The following is a 20603-nucleotide window of genomic DNA, read 5'->3' as shown; positions in this document are numbered from 1 at the left end:
TTATAATATGGAAACATATATAGGTGTTGTATTGGGTAGACAAAGCTGAATTGGTGGTGGAAGTTTAATTAAACAATGCCAAAAGACATTTCAGAGAAAGTATGAGCAATACAAAACATTATCGTGTGACAATTAGACATATTTAGTGCAAATAAACAAGCTTTGTATTAGTGCTTAATCACAATTAATTGCATCCAGAATAAATGTTTTTGTTTCCATAATATTTATGTGTGTGTAGTGGGTATATTTATTATGTATGTATATATATAAATACACACATACAGTATATATTTTGAAAATATTTACATGTATATATTCATATTCATAGAATTTATATTATATATATATATATATAAATATGTTTAATGTATAAACATATTTTTTATTAAATATATACATGCATGTGTGTATTTATATATACATAATAAATATACAGAGTACACACACAAATATTATGGAAACAAAAACTTTTTTTTTTTGGATGTGATTAATTGCGTTTAATCGTTTGACAGCACTACTTCGTATAAATGATCAGTACAGTTAGATATGAGTGCAACTGTAATACAGATAAACTGGATATTTTCTAAAAATGCTTTTTTTTTGCACCTGTAAGGCTGCACAAAAAAAAAAATACAAAAAAAGCTTTGCACTGTGTTGATGGACCAAATGTCCCTATTTCTGACTAGAATCTTTAGAGGAAAGATGATTATCTTGAGTATTTGTTGAGTTATGATATGCAGATATATGGTGATTTCAGTGGGTATAGATGATGTTCGGACATCTACATCTTCTGGCAGATGTACTGTAAGAATAAAGTGCAGGACGATGGGCGCCAGCTCCGCTCAGGTGGTTCATTTCCATCCAGGATGGCACACTCTCCAGGAAAGGAAAGATCTCCCCAATATCTATGTGCGTGCATAAAAACCATAGTCAAGTCAGCTACTATAATCAAGTACTGTTCACTGCAGAGCCGAATGGCCTCCAGCTCCCCCTCTCTGGATGTCCAGCTCCACCTCTGTGTGAACTAATGGGTGGAGTTATGTTTAGGATAGGGTAAGGGGTAGGGTTAGGATGTGGTTAGGTGTCTGTCTCCACCCATTACCTCCAGCGAGGGGGAGCTAGAGCTCCAGCTCCTCCCATTTGGCTCTGCAGAGAGCACCCTCTCACTATAATACTTGTTTGTATTTGTAACCATGTGATTTAAATTTTATTTATGTATTTATTTGCAAGTTCCTCCCTGAGTTTATTTCCTATTTCATTTATATTTTTCTGCTGTAACAACAAAAACTAGGCAAAAATATTCAGTTTTTGTTTTAAAAATGATTTTATTTTGTTTTTGTTTTGAATGAGACGTATATGTCTGAGTTTTTGTCTAAAAACAATTCAATAATTTAAAAATAATTCTTTTCTTTTTTAAAAACAATTCACTCAATATTTAAAAAAAAAAGTGGAAAATTGCAAAAAAGTGAAATATCTTTGTAAAATACAGTAGAAGTCAAAAATTTTGCAGGATCTGCAAAATGTTAATTTTACCAAAATAAGAGGAATCATACAAAATGCATGTTATTTTTAATTTAGTACTGATCTGAATAAGATATTTTACATAAAAGATGTTTACATATAGTCAATAATAGTTGAATTTATAAAAATGACTCCGTTCAAAACTTAACATACACTTGATTCTTAATATTCTGTTGTTACCAGAATGATCCACAGCTGTGTTTTTTTTGTTGTTGTTGTTAGTTGTTCATGAGTCCCTTGTTTGTCCTGAACAGTTAAACTGCCTGCCCTTTTTTCATAAAAATCCTTCAGGTCCCACAAATCCTGTGGTTTTTCAGCATTTTTGTGTTTTTGAGCCCTTTGCAACAATAACTGTATGATTTTGAGATCCATCTTTTCACACTGAGGAAAACTGAGGGACTCATTACAGAAGGTTCAAATGCTCACTGATGCTCCGGAAGGAAAAACAATACATCAAGAGACGGGGAGTGAAAACTTTTGAACAGAATGAAGATGTACATTTTTCTTATTTTGCCTAAAAATAATATCTTTTTTTCATTTAGTACTGCACTTCAGAAGCTACAGAAGATACTGACATGTTTCCCAGAAGACAAAATATATTCAATTTACCCTGATCTTCTTAATCCATTATGTATTCTTCTGGAGCATCAGTGAGCATTTGAACTTTTTGTAAAAGGTGCATATGAGTCCCTCAGTTGCCCTCAGTGTGAAAAGATGAATCTTATAATCATACAGTCAGTGTTGGAAAGTGTTCAAATGATGCTGAAAAACCAAGAATTTATGGGACCTGAAAGATTTTTCTGAAGAACAGAGGGCTGTTCAGGACAAACAAACTCATGAACAACTATCACTAAACAAAAGTGTGCTGTGGATCATTCAGGAAACAATACAGTATTAAGAAGTGTATGTAAACTTTTGAACAGGGCCATTTTTATAAATTCAACTTTTATTTTCTTTTGTGGACTATATGTAAATGCCTTTTATGTGAAATATCTTATTCAGGTCAGAACTAAATAAAAAATAACATGCATTTTGTATGATCCTTATTATTTTGGTAAAATAATGAACATTTTGCAGATTCTGCAAGGTGTATCTAAACTTTTGACTTCAACTGTATTTGCTCATTTTTATGATTCCAGAAAGCTTAAAAATATTGTAGTAAACAGTCCCAACAATTTTCAACAGGCCACTTTTGAATCATAATTATTTTCTCACCTCACGGTCAGTACAGTGTTGTTAATCCATGTCCATTCATTTTTCTCCAAATGACTTAGTCCAATCCAGTAGTGCAATCCAGTATTCCCTTTTTTCTTACTCAGATACATCTGCGGAGATGATATTGTCAAAAAGCATATGAATACATTAATATGTGAATTATGTTAGCAAACACCCCCCCCACCCCCCACCCCCCTTTTACAGATTTACTGACCTGTACACGTTCATTAGTAATGACGGCCAGATCTCCTCCCATCCTCTGGCATTCCTTCCTGCTCTGCTGCCAAGTGAGACGATTACGAGACAGGTGGTAACAAGTATTCTCAAACTTATACCAGCCCCTGCCACATTCAATGCACAGACGCTCTGTACACCAATCATTTAGGTGGGGAAACAAGACAACAATGAAGTGAAGTAAAAAATAAGATAATCAATAAGACCTTTAGATAAATGTATGTCTATTGTTCACAAACTCACGAGGCTGCGGGTAAACCGCTTCGCATTTCTTCAAGTCGCAAGTCTGCACGTCCTGTTCCGGCAGAGATCTGTCAAGCTGCTCGACCGCTTGACATGGCTGCGTCCCAGTCACTGTACAGAATATAACGTAACAACGTATCCTCTATTATACAACCAGCTGCAATGGCAATCACCATTTCCACCAAAATATCATAGTTACTACAGTTATTTTAGTACTGGGGAGTCATAATAAAGTAACATGGAGACCTTGAATCAACAAGTTAGTGCAAGAAGTTTTCAGAATATTTCTCTCTTTTTGTGTGCACTACCCATCAAAAGTTTTTGAACAGTAAGATTTGTTATGTTTTTTAAAGTAGTCTCTTCTGCTCACCAAGCCTGCATTTATTTGATCCAACATACAGCAAAAAGAGTAATATTTTGAAATATTTTTACTATTTAAAATAACTGTTTTCTATTTGAATATATTTAAAATGTAATGTATTCCTGTGATCAAAGCTACCATTATACACTATACCATTTAAAAGCTTGGAGTCAGTATTTTTATAAGGGAGAAGTTATAGAAATTGATACTTTTATTTAGCAAGGATGCTTGAAATTGATCAAAAGTGATGATAAAGTCATTTATAATGTTACAAAACATTTCTATTTGAGATCAATGTTGTTCTTCTGAACTTTCTATTCATCAAAGAAACCTGAAAAAATTCTACTCAGCTGTTTTCAACATAATAATAATAGGTAATTCCATGCAAATGTCAACCTTACCATTAAAAAATAAAGTTTTTACCAAAGGTTTTTACTATGCTGATAGCACGGATGGCAACATTTGGTGATTCAAATACCTATGTGAGGTCTTTCTTAAAGTTTTTAAAGCATTTTTTGCATGATTTTTCATAGTCTGGTAAGTGCTAGTCAGGCTGATCACATCCATAACAGTACACATCAAAATTAAAATTAAGTAACAATTATATGATCTGTGAAAAGCCATTACTTCTTTACTTGTTGGGTATTACTGCATATGGTTTGTGCATTTTAATTTGCCGAAATCCGACAAAGTATGTAGTCTCTCAGAAACAGTGTCCTTTTTTGTCACATCCATAACGCATGATTATTTCCCTTTTTTAACATAGAAAACTTGTGCATAGACTGATATTTTTCTGATGTTTAGACTCAACAAGAGTTTATTAAAATATAAACAGATGGTTAGGTGTATTGGTAACACATACATTCTCTAAGCATTTACTATGTCACATCCATAACGCAAAATGACACAGCCGTAACACTGGATTTGCAATTGAATTTTATTTAAATAAAAATTAAATTAAATTTTTTTGAGCAGCAAATCTGACTGGAGTAACGGTGCTAAAAATTCAGCTTTGAAATCACAGGAATAAAATACATTTTAAAATGTATTCAAATAGAAAACAGTTATTTTAAACATAACTGTTATTTCTATATTTCTGTATTTTGTATATTTCTATATTTTACTGTTTTTGCTGTACTTGGACCAAATAAATGCAGGCTTGGTAGCCTGCAACACGCAAACAATGCAGAGCGTGCCGGTAGTAGCTTAGATTACTATCAATATGTCTTTCTCAACACTGAAACGTAAAACTGCCAATGAAAACCGTAAGTTTAACCCTGCCTGGACTGACAAATACTTGTTTATTTTACCGCCACATCCAAACGCCAAACCGATGTGTTTAATTTGTAATGAGTGCGTTGGAGTACTTAAAGATTACAATGTGCGGAGGCATCATGTTGAGAAACACCACACTTTTCGCACAAATTTTCCAGAGGGATCTCAAGAGAGGGCTGCAAAAGTGCAGAGTTTGATTGCATCTTACAACCGGAGCAGTACTACCATGGTGCGGTCATTCACAGCCCAAGAGAGAGCTACTGCAGCATCCCTTCGTGTTTCCTGGATACTGGCAAAAAAGAAAAGGCCATTCACAGACTCTGAAACCGTGAAGGACGGTATGCTGGCTGTCGTGGATGAGGTGATAAATGACGATAAAATTAAAATGAGCGTGGTATCTGCTATAAAAAACGTACCCCTGTCAGATACTTCAAACATTCGTAGGGTTGAAATTCTTGCTGCAGATGTGTATGAAACGCTGTTAGGAGACCTGATGAAAGCTGATACTATGTCTACAGCAGTAGATGAGTCCACAGACAAAACTGATACTGCTCAGTTGTGCATATATGTCCGTTTTTTTGATGGCAAATGCTTCCGAGAGGAGCTGCTCGGCCTACTGCCGTTAGAAAGACACACAACTGGCGATATAGTCTTTGGGAAAATTTCCGCCTTTTTTAAAGACAGTGGTCTGGATATGAAGCATGTGTGCATGCTTGTGACAGATGGGGCTCCGTCCATGACAGGGAAAGTGAATGGTTTGGCAGCACGTTGGTCCGCTGTTGCACCTCAGTTGATCTCCTTACACTGCACTGTGCATCAGGCGGTGCTGTGCGCAAAACTAAGCGGGCGCTCAAAACGACAATGGACAGCGTTATGGCTATAATTAATTTTATTCGCTCCACACCAAGCCTCCAACACCGCTTATTCCGCATGCTGCTGTCAGAAATGTCTGCTGAGCACCACCACCTTCTTTTGCATAATGACGTGAGGTGGCTGTCCAAAGGCAAAGCACTGGAGCGTTTCTGCGGTCTCAGAGAAGAGATCATAACTTTCCTCCGCGGCAGGAAGCAAAAAAAGGCAGAAACGCACTTGAGTCGCATACTGGACGACAACTTCATGGCCGATGCCTGCTTTCTGAGCGACATATTCAAACACCTGAACCATCTCAATTTGGGACTACAAGGCAGAGACAAAACTGCCATCGACCTTGTGGAACAGATGCGCGCATTCCAAGTTAAACTGGACCTTTTCGCAAATGATTTGAGCACAGGCCGAATGCTGCATTTTCCGACACTCCGCAAATGCATCTCATCCCCCGCACAAATCACGGATGTGATGACAGATTTCATTGCGATGTTGAAAAATAACTTTGCTGGTCGATTGGATGGACTTGATCTGCCCACAGAGTTGGTCGTTTTTGTCAGAGACCCGTTCACTGTTGCAATAGAAGGGGACTTATCCGCCAGAGCTAAGAAACTGGTCCCTTCCATTGACGAGGGGAAATTCACACTCGAACTTGTTGACATGCAGTCATCTGTAACCATGGCACAGGAGCTTTCCACTAACGGGCCTGCAATGTTTTGGACTGATGTCAACGCACATCAGTTCCCTAACATTAAGAAAGTAGCGATCAAGTCAGCAGGGTAACTGTAGCCTACAATACATCAGTATAATGTGGGATGCGTAACAGAGGCATGCCTAATCACACACGGTGATTTAAAATATGTTCCCTCAGTGTTGTTATAGTTGTGAATACTGTGCACTTTTTATTTTATGCACTTTGAGATGTTCCTGGGTCAAATGTGTGCAAGTTGTTTATTTTGTTTCAAAAGGAAACAATGTTATTTCTAATAGCCTACTACTGTGCACTATTTTGTTTTATGCACTTTGTGATCAGATAGGTCAGATATGTAGCCTAGGTCAGTTTTTTTTCTTTTGTAAGTGGAAAAAATAGGGGCTACCTCAGATTCTGTTAATTCAGCTCTTTTTGTATGCACCTTTTGCTCTGCAAACTGACCAAAGTTAAAAGAGAAACAACGAATAAACCTTATGTTTTTCAATAAATTTGTTTGTGTTGGTTTTAAAATTTGTCATTACGAGCTGCTTTGCCGCTAAAATGACTGGCCCAGCTAACCTTCTTGGTTTGACAATCTGGCCCAACTGAATTTGTAATTGAATAGCCCTGCTTTAAACCATTAAAAATTCACAATCGTTCTTGATTATGGTACAACTGATCTAAAGTTTTTTATTCTAAAGGTTTTTATCTGATCACAAATTATAAGGAAGTGATTTTAATTCAACAACTCTGGAGTAAAACAATTTTAAATAAATAAATAAATACATGTGTATGTGTGATTATGTGTTATTTTAAATTAATTAGAATTCATAAACAGGGTTGGGAGGGTTATGTAATAGGTTACAGATTACCCTATTTAAAATGTAATAAGTAGTGTAATGGTTTCAATTACGTTATTAATGTAACCGATTACATTTGATTACTTTTCGATTACATTTCTAAATGAATGTTTTCAACTGTCAATCATTTCCAACCATTTAAACTGGGCAGGGTTAACCATACAGTAGTACTCAACACCGATTACTGTCAGATTTTCAAAGTCCTTCATCACTTAAATTAAGACCATGTAAGGAATAATTGACGACGGTCTATTGAATTATCATACACCTGAGCTGTGTGCATTATTTTCCCTCCTTTTACCTCCTTTGTAATCGTTAACATTTTCATAAGTAACTAATTTAATTGTTTTCTCAGTAAATTGGGATTATAAACCTTATTATAAACCTTAAATTAACTTATATTTTGCTTGTTTGGATATTGTTGGCACAAAGCCCGTTTCCGTTACCAAAAACAATGTGGTGTTTATAGCGTATTTTGACCAGAAATGACCCAAAGACAATAAAAGGGTTAAATGAACACAATACTGAACACAGCACTATTTTTAGGTTTCAACCTGTGACGTTACATTTAAAAGATGGTCATACTTACACTTCAGAGACAGCACAAGGAGCCCAATCAGCAACAGGACGCAGATGACAAAAAGAACCAGCACAGCGATGCGGTAAACACGGAGTTGCCGGTGAATATCAACTGATGCATCTGGAGAAAAACATTATACATTTGTTGTTACATGGACCGTAAGATGACGGAAGTCAACAGATGTGCCGTCACAACATTCATCACCTGAATCCGGCTCCAGCTGTTTCGGTTTAGACTTGGCGTCTGTGTACTTGCCGAAATTGCACAGTTTTACGTACATGTTTCTGCTGATGCAAAACCGTTCGTTTCTCGGTTCGACGAAGGCCAGGTAATAACAAGCAAGCTTTTGTAGTCTAGTGCGCACTCGACTGGCCCTTTATGTGCGCACTAGCCCACTACAGGGGGGGTTTGACCGCACGCAAGCGCTTTGAAGACGTTCACCCATAGCAACGTAACAGTCTGACGACGACGCTCTGTGTCCTCGTGTGACCTTCTGAAGACAAAATAAGATACCCGCTGTCCTCGAGAGAACAAAATATGCAGCTGTGTCCCAGATATGCTTTTTATACAGTGAGCTATCGGTCATACAAAAGACTCTAACAAGTTTTAGAGCAGCCTATAATTTATGCGGGCTTCAAACGAGAACCATTTGGCTTAACTATAATGCAGGGTTGCCAACTTTTAAGCTCAGCTTGGAGTGAGATTTTTTTTGTTTGGGTTTTTTTTTTTTTTTTGGAGTGGGGGTTTATCAAATTCCATATCTTTTTATATGTAGATACTGTACATATAAGGGGATAAAAATGCAGCTGAATGCTTTATTAGCACCATTTTAAACTTGGTTTAAATTCAGTGTTTGCTTGCATTCATTGTGTGTACTTATACGAGTATCATTAACCCTCTATGGTACCTATTTTTGTTTTTTTAAATAAAATGAGCTACCCATTTGATGAATCAATGCTATCTTAGTAAAGAAGAAGTCAAATACTAACAAATGAAATTGCAAAAAAGTGGTCACATGACCTATAGGGCTCTATTTTGCTCCCTCTTTTAGGACATGTCACATGACTCCATATTTTGTCCAGAGAAAGGTGCAGTTTCATTCATATAATTGCCAACAAAAAATCTGAATCACCTTCACTGATTAGTAAAGAAGTATTTTCAAAAACTTTTCATAATATATCATCAAATATATCATAGGAAATTACAAAAAACTGCATGTTGCCTCAAGGCAACATTGTACCGTAATGGAATCACATATGGCCATACCAGGCATATAACATAGCATACATGTATATGATATTTGTAAGAATAAAGTCAGAATTATCTAAATGTATTTGCATTTTTGCATTGTATTGTAATGCATTTATAAGAATTGTAATTCATATACAATATCTGCACATATTCTTACACATTTGAAAGCTGAAACTTTGTTTAAAATCGTTAAAATCGCAAGTAGGCTTGCCAGTTTGGCGTGAGATTTACATGGGCAGAGTGAGAGCGTGAGACAGAGCCTGCAAGCGTGTGTCACGCCAAATGCGTAAGAGTTGGCAACCCTGTATAATGGATAGAAATGCTGCTACATAAGAGTGAATTGTTTAATATCATACTAAGCACTACCACAACAACTTACAATTTTAGTCATTTTATAGGTAAAAAATGTTTCTGTAAAACCCTAATTGGTTAACTGGTGCCCCTAAAACAGGGGTGTCCAAACTTTTTTTAAAGGGGGCTACAAAATAACAAAAATATATTTGCCATATATTTCATTACTCTCTTGCATTATGTTCATTTGGCCTTTACACTACCAGTCAAAAGTTTTTGAACAGTAAGATTTTTAATGAAGTCTCTTCTGCTCACCAAGCCTGCATTTATTTGATCCAAAGTACAGCAAAAACAGTACAATGTTGAAATATATTTACTATTTAAAATAACTGTTTTCTATCTGAATATATTTTTAAAATGTAAAATTTGAAGCTGAATGTTTAGCATCATTACTCTGATGTTTAGCATCATTACTCATCACATGATGCTTCAGAAATCATTCTAATATTCTGATTTGCTGCTCAAAAAAACATTATTATTATTATGTTACAAACAGCTGAGCAGATTTTTTTCAGGTTTCTTAAATAAATAGAAAGTTCAGAAGAACAGCATTTATCTGAAATAGAAATCTAAATGAAAGATAAATGTTTTGGCGTGTGATGTGCTTATTGAACCAATCAGATAAGAGTAAATGGAGTCCGCGAGAGTCTCATTTGATTGGCTACAAAAAGGTGGTGGCCCCGCCCTCCCCCTCGCTTGCAAAACTCAGTGAGTGGGAGAATCGTGCCAAAAGTGTAAGCGCAGATAAAAGAAAGACGGAGCGGTACATATCGGAATATTTTGGCAACTTTGTGTCCTACATACACAACAAGTCATTTAGACATTTGCAACAGTTTGTTTTTTACACATACAGATTGGTCCTACGCAGTCAGTCTGTTTTGCAGATCTTTAAACTGTTGTTTTCGTGTGCAAATCACTGTTCACAGGCTTGCAGTGCTTTTGACCGTATTTTGGCGAAAAGAACGTGCCAAAAGTGTAAGCGCGGAGAAATGGAAGTCGGAAGAATGCAGATCGTATTTATTTTGCGAAAGCAGCTGCAGTTTCACAACACATGAATTACACTTACGAGTAACAGTAAAATGCTACAAATAATTTTTCTTACGGTTGAAACGCCATTAACACTTTTACAAAGCTTCTCTTGCGCATGCAAATTTAATTTACGCTTACAGTCTTGTGTACACTTGCACAACACGTACTCTTCACATGCAAATCTTTATGGCATTATTTTATCTCCATACATATGCTATTAAATTGTTATCGCGTGGTCAAAAAACAAAGTGCTGGCACCTTGTGTTGACATTGTGAAACTGCAAATTTTGAATTTGAATTATGTTTTGCGGGCCACTTATAATATATTTCAATAGACAAGCTGCGGGCCGTTAGAAATTTATCAACGGGCCGCATTTGGCCCGCGTGCCGGACTTTGGACACCCCTGCCCTAAAAGGACATGCGATGGAAAAAATGATTAGGTAGGAGGAAAAATGATATTATTATCTAAAAATTATTTGTGCTTTTGCGTTATCTCAAAATAGTTAGCATTAGTTTGCAAAGGTTTTGCATTCCCCAAAGAAAAAAGTATTGAGTTCCCTTGGACAAAAAAGAACTCAGAAGTTTTAAGAGCTAAAACGGACATTGTATGAGGAAGCACAAAAGTTTTGTACAGGAAAGAGTGAATGCAATTTCATGGAGGCATGCAAACATTTTCCGAGCAAATGAAAAGATTCTTGATTCAACTAAAAAAAGGGATTCCTTTTTTTAACATTTTTTAAGGGATTTCCATTTTTTGAAATGTTTTTTTAAAGAAGTCTCTTCTGTTCAGCAAGCTTGCATTTATTTGATCCAAAGTATGACAAAAACAGTAAAATGTTGAAATATTTGTCCTATTTAAAATAACGGTTTTCTATCTGAATATATTTTAAAATGCAATTTATTCCTGTGATTTCAAAGCTGAATTTTTAGCATCATCACTCCAGTCACATGATCCTTCAGAAATCATTCTAATATTTTAATTTGCTGCTCAAAAAACATTTATTATTATTCTTATTATTATTACTGAAAACGGCTGAGTAGAATTTTTTCAGGTTTCTCTGATGAACAGAAAGTTCAGAAGTACAGCATTTATATATAAATCAAATTTTATTTAAGATCTTTCTATTCATCTTTCTATTCATTTACTATTTCATCTTGAAAAAAATGTACTCAACTGTTTTAAATACTGATGATAATAATAATAATAATAATAATAAATGTTTTTTGAACAGCAGATTTGCATATTACAATGATTTCTGACGGATCATGTGACACTGAAGACTGGAGTAATGATGCTGAAAATTTAGCTTTGATCAAAGGAATAAATTACATTGTAAAGTATATTCAAATAGAAAGCAGTTATTTTAAATAGTAAAAATATTTCACAATATTACAGCTTTTGCTGTATTTTGGATCAAATAAATATAGGCTTGGTGAGCAGAAGAGACTTCTTAAAAAAACATCAAAAATCTTCATCAACTTCAAAACTTTTGACTGGTAGTGTAGCATGTAACATATCAGATTTGGTTCTCGTAACATACATTATTTAATAAATGTAACAACTTTTTTATCTCAAGATCAGAAATAATGTTTGTTTTGTTTGATCCTTTGCTCTGACTCACTGACCATTGCATCAGTTGTTTTTTTTTTTTCTTCTTTTTTTGCTCAATCTGTTTTTGTTCCTCTTTCTGTCCATTTTCACTTGTCCTGTTTTAGACCAGAGACAGCTGGATCCAATATCACATATTTTTATATCACACAATAAATATGCACAAGAATGCATGTAAAATGTATATATATATATATATATATATATATACACCATTGGCATTGATGGTTCCATGAAGAACCTTTAACATCTACGGAAATTTTCCATTGCACAAAAAGTTCTTTAGATTAGTAAAATGTTACACTAAAACCTTTCTGTTTAATCGAAAGGTTCTTTGGGGAACTCAGAATGGCTCTCCCATGGCATCACTTTGAAAACACCAGTTTGAAAACATTGTTTTTAAAAAGGTAGCATTATCCCGAATGCTCTAAATTCTTCTGCATAATTTAAACTCTAGGCATTTGTATTACTAAATGAGGGTTTTTATTCACTATATCAGCTGTTTATTGGCCTGAAATGTGCAGTGATATGAAAATTAGTTTTGATGTGTATAAGAAGTATGTTACCTTTATTGACCGTATAAGAGCGAGCTGAAGAGGGCACACCATATTCATGCTCACATGGATTGGTGAGAGTGGAATAAATATTCCCTTCATATACAGCCTCTTCTGCAACATCAGCTAAAGACAATGCAGTTGAAAAGAAGAATGATTAGATAGGAAAAGAAAATTGATGTGTATATATAACGACTGAATACAGACATTTTCCACTCACATAATGCAACCTCTCCCAAACTAAAGGGAGAAATTGCATTCTTTACTACTTATAAAGACTTTATTAAACATTTTACCTTTCGTCTCTTCCTTCTCTTGATCTTCCTTCTCCTTATCCTCCTCGACCTTCGCAATCTCTTTGAGCTCAACGTCTACTACCTTGCTTTCCATTGCTTTTTTCTATCTGCTGATTCCCTTGAGTTTCGTTTTCCTGGCAAACTTGTCAGAGCTCCCAGTAGGTGCCAACTCTTGCTCTGATTGGCAAAAGAATGACACGGTAAAGCTTCACACGTAATGTAAATATGCTGATCTGATGCTAATTTTCTGATTCTGAGCATCACACATGATCGGTTGTTTTCCCGCAACTTCCTCATTACAGTCCGGCAAGTCGCCACACTATCCTTCACTTCTCTCTTTTTTTTGATACCGTCAGAATTAATCTGACCACTTGTCTTATCCTGAAGGAAAAGTAATTCAAACATATCAAACTCTTCGCCTGTGGTGAAGTGCTAAATGTTTGAGTATTATTCTAAAAATTGCTAAATGGTATAAATAATAGCAATGCTATGTACAAACTTATACACACAAAAAAGGCGTAAACATTTGAAAGATTTTTATTATATGCACAAAGTTATTGATAATACTTTACAAAAAAGAAAAACAAGAACAAAAACCTATTTGCATTAAATACAAATGATGCGCTCCTGGGAGAGAAAGACGAAATTAATACTTGCTTACTGTACTACTGTTTTTGAAATGTATTTCTATTTTTGTTTTTGACCTTCCATTTTCTCTTTAGTGTCTCTTAGGTCTAAAGTCCCAATGCTTTACTGGGAATAATTTGTTTAATGAATAACCTGATTATACTGATAAATACAAACAGCACCCTTTAGTCCCCACAATGAGCAATGCCTCATGTAGGTACCATGTATTGAACATGGGATAATAGTGGTAAATAATGTATCATCTTTCTCTCTCTTTCTCAATCTCTTCTCTTCGGTCTATTCATCCTTCGTCTCAGGCACCGTAAACACTTTCATTACTGTATGTCATGTACAGGAACAGGTCTTCCTCGTGATGTTCCTAAAAACACAGACAGAGAGGATGCATTTAGATCAAACAATTTATCAGTATTGTTTTTTGTATTTTATTACTTTATGATTAAAACATAAAAGTAAGAACAGTTCATTCTCATATAGCTTCATAACATTACAGATGAAGCACTGATGTCTCATGGACTATTTTAACGATCTCCTTACTACCTTTCTGGGCCTTGAACGTGTCAGTTGCATTTCTGTCTATGCAGGGTCAGAAAGCTCTTGGATTTCATCAAAAATATCTTACTTGAAAGAACTCCAAAACAAAAATTTGTTTTTGAACAGCCTGGGCTAAAAAAAGTCGAGTGTCTTACTCAGCAGTAATGAAGAGGAAGGGTGCTTGAGTTACCTCATACACTGCAGACAGGGGGGAACTGGATGGAGGGAGGGAATTTTTAACGAAAAAGAAGAGCGCTTCTTCTGGTCTCATAGACACCCGCTGTCTGATCAGGAAGCAGAGCTGACCGACTGGAAGAAAAAGGAGGGAGGGTGCGTCAGATCAAAACTTAATGGTTTTTAAACAGTTTCATTTCTTTCTCGGAAGAACGGAATGCGGAAGTTTTGGGTCAGATAGAACCTCTTGAGAAAATTGAAAAGGCCTTAATATCCCGGCATACAATTAAGCAATGCTTAATACAGACAATCATGAGTTGAGTTCATGATTTCCTCTGTAAATTTACAGATGTTATTTTATAACAATAATATCCTGGGAACATACGCTACCAGTCAAAAGTTTTTGAACAGTATGATTACATACACTGCATAAAAGATGTATGTAAATGGTCTGGAAATAAAAATACAAATGTGATTAAATTTAAGTATATAAATAATGTGGCTTTTGTTACGAGAACCAAATCTGGTATTATGATACTTTTACATGCTACACTACTGGTCAAAAGAATTGAACAGATCTTTAATGTGTTTTTTTAAAGAAGTTTCTTCTGCTCACCAAGCCTGCATTTATTTGAATAAAAAGTACAGAAAAAACAGTAAAATTGTGAAATATTTTTACTTCTGTTATTTTCAAAATAACTTCTTTCTATTTTAATATATTTTAAAGAATTAATTTATTCCTGTGATTACAAAGCTGAATTTTTGGCATCATTACTCCAGTCTTCAGTGTCACATCATTCTAATATTGCTGCCCAAAATTTTTTTTTTTTTTTTTTTTTTTACATTACATTACATTTATTATTATTATTATTATTTTGTTGAAAACAGATGAATAGTTTTTTTAGGTTTCTTTGAGTAATAGAAAGACACAGAAATCTTTTGTAACATTATAAATGTCTTTATCATCACTTTTGATCAATTCAAAGCATCCTTGCTAAATAAAAGAATTGATTTCCATAATTTCTTTTCCCCAAAATTATTCTGACACCAAGCTTTTGAATGGTATAGTGTATAACGTTACAAAAGCTTTTTAGTCCAAAGATCTTTGGATCTTTCTATTCATCAAAGAATCCTGAAAAAATGTACTCAACTGTTTTCAACATTGATAATAATCTGAAGGATCATGTGACACTGAAGACTGGAGTAATGATGCTGAAAATTAAGCTTTGATCACAGGAATAAATTACATTTTAAAATATATAAGTTTTTTTTTTAAATAGTAAAAATATTTACAAATGTTACTGTTTTTGCTGTACTTTGGATCAAATAAAGGCAGGCTTGGTGAGCAGAAGAGAATTCTTAAAAAAAAAACCCAAAAAACATAAAAAATATTAGTGTATGTGAAATAAGAGTTGTCACCTGTGAGGTCTGAAGGAACAAGGTATTTCTTTTTGTCAAGCTCAGGAGCTCGTGACCTTGCAGCTCTCTCCACAATTATCTAAGGAGACAAAAAACAAATAAATACTCAATATAATATTTCAGAAAATTAAAATTCAGTCATATCATTCCAAACCTGTTCTTTCTTTCTTCTGTGAAACATAACAGAAGATATTTCAAGAAACTGAACAGTCACCAAAGCTGTTTGATTTACCAACATCCTTTAAAATATCGTCTTTTATGTTCTGCAGAAGAACAAAAGTCTTACAGATTTGGAATGACATGACGGTGAGTAAATTTTCAGAATTTTCATTTTGGGTTAAGAAACTGTCTTTTTACGATAAGAGAAATGTATAATTGTTTGTTATCATAGTTTCCAACTGTGAGACTGACCGGGATTTTATCCGGATGTTTGGCGCGGACTCTTTCCCCTTCCGCTCTCCTGACCTCCAGTGGAACACTTCGCTGATACTGGCTAGACATCTGAGGACCAAACACACATGAACAATAACATCAACAAACAATATCACAAACAAAAACATCTCAGGCTTACTCATCCTCATTTGCTATATCATCATTCAAACATGGACAGAAACAAACACTGACTGTCGGATCATTATGATCATTAATAAAAACATAGGCTATTTACTCTCTAAATGAGTCAGTCATAGATTTTAGAGGTAACAAATTAATATTCCATTAAACTCTCCAGGCCTTCTGCCATGTCACCATGGGCTCTTCCTCTCTTTTGCCCCTCAGTCCAGATGTTGTTGACATATACCCTGCCATATGTTTAAATTCATACCAAATGTACGTTTTCTAGAGGCATGTCACAATACAAAGTTAAAATAAGCAATAAATATAAAGCATTTTCCGCACTAGTTACTTTACAGATTTTTAATGCCGTTTTATCAAAGGCTGTGGATAATGCTTTAATATTTAATATTTTTATTACGGTGGAACTAGACTGACTGCAATGCCTGTCTGTTTTGTTTATGTTCACCCAACCATTCACTACAGCCTCTCATGCTCTGCAGAGAGACATTACGTAAGAGAGACACATAAATGCACCCCATTAGAACATGAGTCAAATGTGTCATATGACATTTTTGCATATACTCCCTCTTACTTTGAAATCTGATTAGCTGAGTGTGCAAAACCATAACAGAAAATGCAACCAATACTGTAGCAGATCACATGGGCCAAAAATGACTCTGGCCTGTAGGTGTCTTTTTTTCTGTGCTCTAAATAGCAGGTTTTACTAAGCAGAAGACCACTGCAGTTTGCTTTATGCACTATATTCCTCACAAACATGCATTTGTGTGTTTGTATGTTAATTTTTTGTACATTTATAATGCAAGTACTAGTGTAAATACCATGGAATATAATAATAGCAAACATTCATTAGCTTAGTATTATGTAATATCACTGTACCACCCTACAGTATTTTTGTAACTGTTGACTTTATCTGAAACTGTTGAGAAGACAACAGGCTTGTGGTTCATGATGACAAGTTGCAACAGGGAGTGCTGCAATGCGAAAACACGTCTTCCAGAGCACTGCCCACTCCGGGAAGCCTCACTGCACAATTTCCACAAACTCAGCTTTTAATAATAAACAATAACAATGTGCTGTCGTTAGAAACGATAACTGTAACGTTACCAGTATCAACTGCAGATGACCTAAGGCCGCAAGCTCACATGATATGACCTGCTATTCCGCAAAATCCTTAATCAGGGAACAAAAGTGAACTTAGTGCGGTTAACCGCCGGGCTGGTGTTTGAACATTTGATTCACCACACATTCACGTTCGTTTCCAGCATGAAACTAACCTTAGCCACAGTCGCGAACTGTTTACTACTCGTTGTGGTAAACACGAAACATACCTTGGATGGGTTCTGATGGATTCAGGAAGAAGTGAAGTACAACGCCCGTCTTCCCCACTTGGACCAATATCAGATAGCCGAATCAGCGCAATTAAAATATTGATTTTCAAAACTCTATAGTTTGTATTATAAAAATCGCCTACTATGTTGAAGTTGTCGACTGGCCCTCTTCTACTAAAACAACAACAAATAATGTACCGCCTTGTTCTGGGCACTGACCAATGAAAATTCTATAAATAGACTGACATAACGTCTAGCCATTTAGGAGAGACAGACGGCGGGATTTAAATGTGTTTACAATGCTTCTATTGGCCAGAGTGTGTTGTCACTCATGTGTCCTCTAGGTCGGTGGAACCAATGAAAATAAAGGAAAATTAGGCCAATGAAAAAAGCTCTGCAGTGTATCTGTGTTACGTGCCTGACGTGTCCTTATCTTGGCGTAGCCTGCATGTGATTCTGGAAGCAACTCAGGACAGAGACAGCACGTTTTTCTTACGTTTTGTTTTCGTAGTGACATATTAACGCCCTAAATGTCCTTTCAGCAAACAAAGAAATTAAAAAGGAAAAAGTTAAGCGCTAGGCATTTAGCAACAATAAAGTGACTAAATAGTACAGTTAATGGGTCATTATGCAGAATTGGTTCTAAGTCCGATTTGGAATCGTCTTGAAAGAAAATGTGTCTTTCTCCACAGATTTTGTGTATGCAAATTGTATAATATCCAAGGTATACATTTCTAGTAATTGTGAAGTTAATTCTCATATTGTATTTTCATTATTAAACATATTTCTATTTTATTAAAAGTTTTCAGAGGTAAATCAATAAGGATTACAGTTTAAACTATATTTCAGTTGTGATTTATGAGATTTGTCGTATTTTGAATCCAATTTTTCATACTAATTTAAAACTTAAGGATTTATTTTTTTATTTATTCAGGATTTATAGTTTGAATATACATTGAACTAAACACTATCATTTCCTCTTAGTTGATAATTTAGTATACTTTTAATTTTGACAAAACATTGCACATTTTTGGCAGTGACAGTAATGTTTTGGTAGCGCCCACATCACATTACAGCAGTGGTTCTCAACTCCAGTCCTTTGGGCCCACTGCTCTGCACATTTTGTATGTTTCTGAATTTGACACACTCAGTTCAGTTCATGGATCTTTCTTCCAACAAGCTGATGATCTGAATCAGGTGCATTAACTGAGGGGGACGTACAAAATGTGCACAGCAGTGGGTCCCAAGATCTGTAGTTGAGAACCACTGCATTACAGTATTTTAACCCACATACTAAAACACTAATAAAATATACTAAAGTACAAAAAAATTACATAACTGTACTAAAATTTTGTTTATTTTCCCCAAATAAAGGATTATGTGTTCCCTTTTAACGCTACTCTGAAACAATGATGACATGTTTCGGTCGTGACCGTTACTGTAGGGACAATTTTATGGGATAACACCCAAAAAAAAAAAAAATGTCACTACCAAAACTTTACCAAATGTTTTGGTAGTGGCAATTTTAGATACTTTTGAACCTAGCTCAAACATGGTTAGCTAGCACAGTTCTGAACAGTGGTGCACACATAAAAACTAAATGTAATGGAATAACTCCCAAAAAAGTGTGCTTAATTATATAACAATGGTGTTTAGTAGTGACATTTTTTAAAGTTGCACACAGATTTCTCATACGTTTAAACACGTTTACCTCAAAATGATGAGGCCTATCCACTTATCATGTAGTTATTAGAAAGAGGGACACATGAATATTTCCTGATCATAAATGTAGTTCAAATCAATCTCAGCCAATGGACTAAAACATACATATTTCGGTAGCGACATGAAAATGCGGGACACATTTTTTACATAAAGTTTTATAACTTACAAGAAAAATATAAAATACATCATTTTTTAAAACTCTTTTTAATAAAATTCAATTTTATTATAATTTTATTAAATAAAATTCCAAAAAATATTTCACTATTCTCATAAGTTGAAATTTAGGGGTTAGGGTTCGGGACAGCCACCTCCCAGTTGCAAATGATGATTTTATATATATTTAGTTTACTGATATTTTGAATGTTATTGTGGGTTTCAATAGATAATAAAAGGATCTGAGTAAACATCTAAAATTTGAATACTTAAATTACTTAAAAGTACTTATATACTTTTTTGGTTGTGGGACAGCAGTTTGCACCAAACAGTTTAGAGTTGTTTACAACAATATACTGCTAAGTGAAGTGAACCGTTTTCATTAATCATGTCATACAGACCATGAGGCCTGTCTAATGGAATTTGCCAAGCTTTATTATGCAGTGACACAACAGTGACAGAGTGACCCAGAAAGAAATATACACAGGACATACACTGTAAAAAACAATTTGTTGAGTCAACTTAAAATAATTTGTAACCTGGCTGCCTTAAAATTTTAAGTTTTTAAGTTTTGTTTTTTCAACTTGAAATGTTAAATTATACTAAGTGACAACTTAGATATTTGAGTTGAATCAACTTAAAATTTTAAGGCAGCAGGGTTACTTACCCATCTGTTAAGTTTAGCAAACACAAATATCTAAGTTGTTACTTAGTACAACTTAACATTTCAAGTTGACTAAACTTATTTTAGTTGACTGAACTATAATTTTAAGGCAGCAGGGTAACAAATTATTTTAAGCTGACTCAACAAATTGTGTTTTTTTATTTTTTTACAGTGCACTATAAAAACAATTTGTTGAGTCAACTTAAAATAATTTGTAACCTGGCTGCCTTAAAATTTTAAGTTCAGTCAACTCAAAAAAAGTTTATTCAACTTGAAATGTTAAATTATACTAAGTGACAACTTAGATATTCGAGTTGAATCAACTTAAAATTTTAAGGCAGCTGGGTTACCCATCTGTCAAGTTTAGCAAACACAAATATCTAAGCTGTTACTTAGTACAACTTAACATTTCAAGTTGACTAAACTTATTTTAGTTGACTGAATTTAAAATTT

At 34.7% G+C, this 20603-nt stretch overlaps 2 protein-coding genes across 3 annotated transcripts; both read right to left on the bottom strand.

Annotated features, from left to right (window-relative positions):
* Positions 1-46: 46 nt before the first annotated feature.
* On the bottom strand, positions 47-13310 carry si:dkey-26c10.5 (uncharacterized protein LOC563797 homolog). 2 transcript variants are annotated; one of them, XM_051130817.1, is made up of 7 exons: positions 12936-13310; positions 12652-12765; positions 7854-7964; positions 3214-3324; positions 2951-3102; positions 2737-2846; positions 47-905 (listed from the first exon to the last, which is right to left on the bottom strand). In XM_051130817.1, the coding sequence occupies exons 1-7, from the start codon at positions 13027-13029 to the stop codon at positions 782-784; spliced, it is 816 nt and encodes a 271-aa protein (XP_050986774.1). In that variant the 5' UTR covers positions 13030-13310; the 3' UTR covers positions 47-781. The 2 variants fall into 2 exon arrangements, with proteins under 2 accessions (XP_050986774.1, XP_050986775.1); XM_051130818.1 differs by lacking the exons at positions 12652-12765; positions 12936-13310 and adding an exon at positions 8049-8264.
* A 146-nt stretch (positions 13311-13456) lies between these two features.
* Positions 13457-17809, bottom strand: zgc:92606 (uncharacterized protein LOC100000242 homolog). The gene is made up of 5 exons (XM_051130819.1): positions 17612-17809; positions 16119-16208; positions 15708-15786; positions 14305-14423; positions 13457-13941 (listed from the first exon to the last, which is right to left on the bottom strand). Exons 2-5 carry the CDS (start codon positions 16206-16208, stop codon positions 13876-13878), a joined length of 354 nt encoding a protein of 117 aa, XP_050986776.1. The 5' UTR covers positions 17612-17809; the 3' UTR covers positions 13457-13875.
* Between the last annotated feature and the right edge of the window lie 2794 nt (positions 17810-20603).

The sequence above is a fragment of the Labeo rohita genome, chromosome 16 (assembly GCF_022985175.1).
Source record: "Labeo rohita strain BAU-BD-2019 chromosome 16, IGBB_LRoh.1.0, whole genome shotgun sequence".
Lineage (NCBI taxonomy): Eukaryota > Metazoa > Chordata > Actinopteri > Cypriniformes > Cyprinidae > Labeo > Labeo rohita.
This window is presented reverse-complemented; position numbering and strand designations above follow the sequence as displayed.